The sequence below is a fragment of the Neopelma chrysocephalum genome, unplaced genomic scaffold (assembly GCF_003984885.1).
Source record: "Neopelma chrysocephalum unplaced genomic scaffold, ASM398488v2 Primary Assembly neopelma1_93346, whole genome shotgun sequence".
Classification (NCBI taxonomy): domain Eukaryota; kingdom Metazoa; phylum Chordata; class Aves; order Passeriformes; family Pipridae; genus Neopelma; species Neopelma chrysocephalum.
Window position 1 is genome coordinate 664 of NW_020922061.1, and position 2,179 is coordinate 2,842.

General features: G+C 61.3%; 1 protein-coding gene across 1 annotated transcript; it reads left to right on the forward strand.

Annotated features, from left to right (window-relative positions):
* Nucleotides 1-200: 200 nt before the first annotated feature.
* LOC113980265 (chromodomain-helicase-DNA-binding protein 8-like) lies at nt 201-2,023 on the forward strand (the record flags this gene model as incomplete). Its single annotated transcript, XM_027707501.1, has 2 exons — nt 201-711; nt 1,632-2,023. Coding segments are annotated over exons 1-2 (854 nt in total), but the record flags the coding sequence as incomplete, so codon positions are not given.
* Between the last annotated feature and the right edge of the window lie 156 nt (nt 2,024-2,179).

The following is a 2,179-nucleotide window of genomic DNA, read 5'->3' on the forward strand; positions in this document are numbered from 1 at the left end:
TGGGATCTCGGGTGGGATTTGGGATCTCTGGTGGGATTTGGGATTTCTGGTGCTCTTTGGTGTCCCTGGGGTGATTTTGGGGTGGGATTTGGGACTTCTGGTGTTATTTGGGATCTCGGGTGGGATTTGGTGTCCCTGGGGTGATTTTGGGGTGGGATTTGGGATCTCTGGTGAGATTTGGCATCTCTGGTGTTATTTGGGATCTCTGGTGTTCTTTGGGATCTCGGGTGGGATTTGGGGCTCCCTGGGATGATTTTGGGGTGGGATTTGGGATTTCTGGTGTCATTTGGGATCCCTGGAGGGATTTGGGCTCCCCGGTGTGACTTTGGGGTGTTTTTGGTGTCCCCCCCTCCCCAGGGCGAGTCGAAGCGCATCACCCTGGTCCTTCAACAACCGGGGGCGGCCGGGGCGGCGCCGGGGCAGCGCCACGTGGTGCTGGGCACCCTGCCCGGCAAGCTGGTGGTGCAGGGGGGCCCCGCCGGCGCCCCGGGACCCGCCAAGGCCGCGCCCGGCCCCGCCAAGGTGGTCACCATCCAGCTGCAGGTGCAGCCGGCGCCCGGCGCGGCCGCGGCGACGCCGGCGGGGCCGCAGAAGATCCAGCTGGTGCAGCAGGCGGGGGCGGCGCCCGTGGGCGTGGCACAGGTGCCGCAGGTGGTGGGGGCCGCCGGGCACCGGCTCACGGTGCCGCTCAAGGTGGTGCTGCAGCCGCAGGTGAGGGGGGGGGCGGGGCTTGGGGGTGGGGCAACCTCAGGCTTGGTGGTTGGTCAACGTTGGTGTTCATGGTTGGTCAACCTTGGGCTTCACGGTTGGTGAACTCTGGTCATCATAGTCGGTCAATGTTGGTCTTGGTGGTTGGTCAGGGGTGGGCTTGGTGGTTGGTCAATGTTGATCTTGGGGTGGGTCAACTTTGGTCTTGATGGTGGGTCAATTTTGGTCTTGATGGTTGGTCAACGTTGGTCTTGGTGGTTGGTCAACGTTGGCCTTGGTGGTTGGTCAACCTTGGGCTTTGTGGTTGGTCAACGTGGGTCTTGGGGGTTGGTCAACCTTGATTTGGGGTGGGTCAACTTTGGTCTTGATGGTTGGCCAACCTTGGTCTTCATGGTTGGTCAACGTTGGTCTTGGTGGTTGGTCAACTTTGGTCTTGGGGGTTGGTCAACATTGGTCTTTGTGATTGGTCAACTTTGGTCTTGATGGTGGGTCAGTTTTGGTCTTGATGGTTGGTCAATGTTGGTCTTGATGGTTGGTCAATGTTGGTCTTGATGGTTGGTCAGTCTTGGTCTTGGGGATTGGTCAACTTTGGTCTTCATGGGTGGTCAACGTTGGTCTTCATGGTTGGTCAACATTGGTCTTGGGCTCAACGTTGGTCTTGGAGGTTGATCAACGTTGGTTTTTGCTGTTGGTCAACTTTGGGGTTGGGGGTTGGTCAACATTGGTCTTCTTGGTGGTCAACCGATGTTGATCTTGATGGTTGGTCAATGTTGGTCTTTATGGTTGGTCAACGTTGATCTTCGTAGTTGGTCAACTTTAGTTTTCATAGTTGGTCAATGTTGGTGTTGATGGTTGCCCAACGTCGGTCTTGTTGGTTGGCCAACCTTGGTCTTCACCCACCCTTGGTCACCCCCCTTTCCCAGGCGGGCTCGTCCCAGGGCGGCTCCACGGGGCTCTCAGTGGTCAAAGTCCTGAGCGGCGCCGAGGTGGCGGCGGTGACGGCGGCGGCGTCTCCAGCGGCGCCGCGCGGCCCCTCGGACGAGAGCCGCAAGCTGGAGCACCAGAAGAAGCAGGAGAAGGCCAATCGCATCGTGGCCGAGGCCATCGCCCGCGCCCGCGCCCGCGGCGAGCAGAACATCCCGCGGGTGCTCAACGAGGACGAGCTGCCCAGCGTCAGACCCGACGACGAGGGAGAGAGGAAGCGGCGCCGCAAAGGCCCCGGCGAGCGCGGCGGCGGCGGCGCCAAGGAGGAGAGGCCCCGGCGCGGCAAAGGGCAGGGCGGCGGCGGCAAGAGCAAGGGGCGGGGCAAGGCCAGGTGAGAGGGGCCAGGGGGGTTGAGCGTGGTGGCCGTCGTGGGCTTGGGGGTCAACTGGGCTTGGTCTTGGTGGCCAACGAGCCTTGGTGGCCATCGTGGCCAACTGTGGGCTTGGGGGTCAACTGGGCTTGGTCTTGGGGGGCATCGTGGCCAACC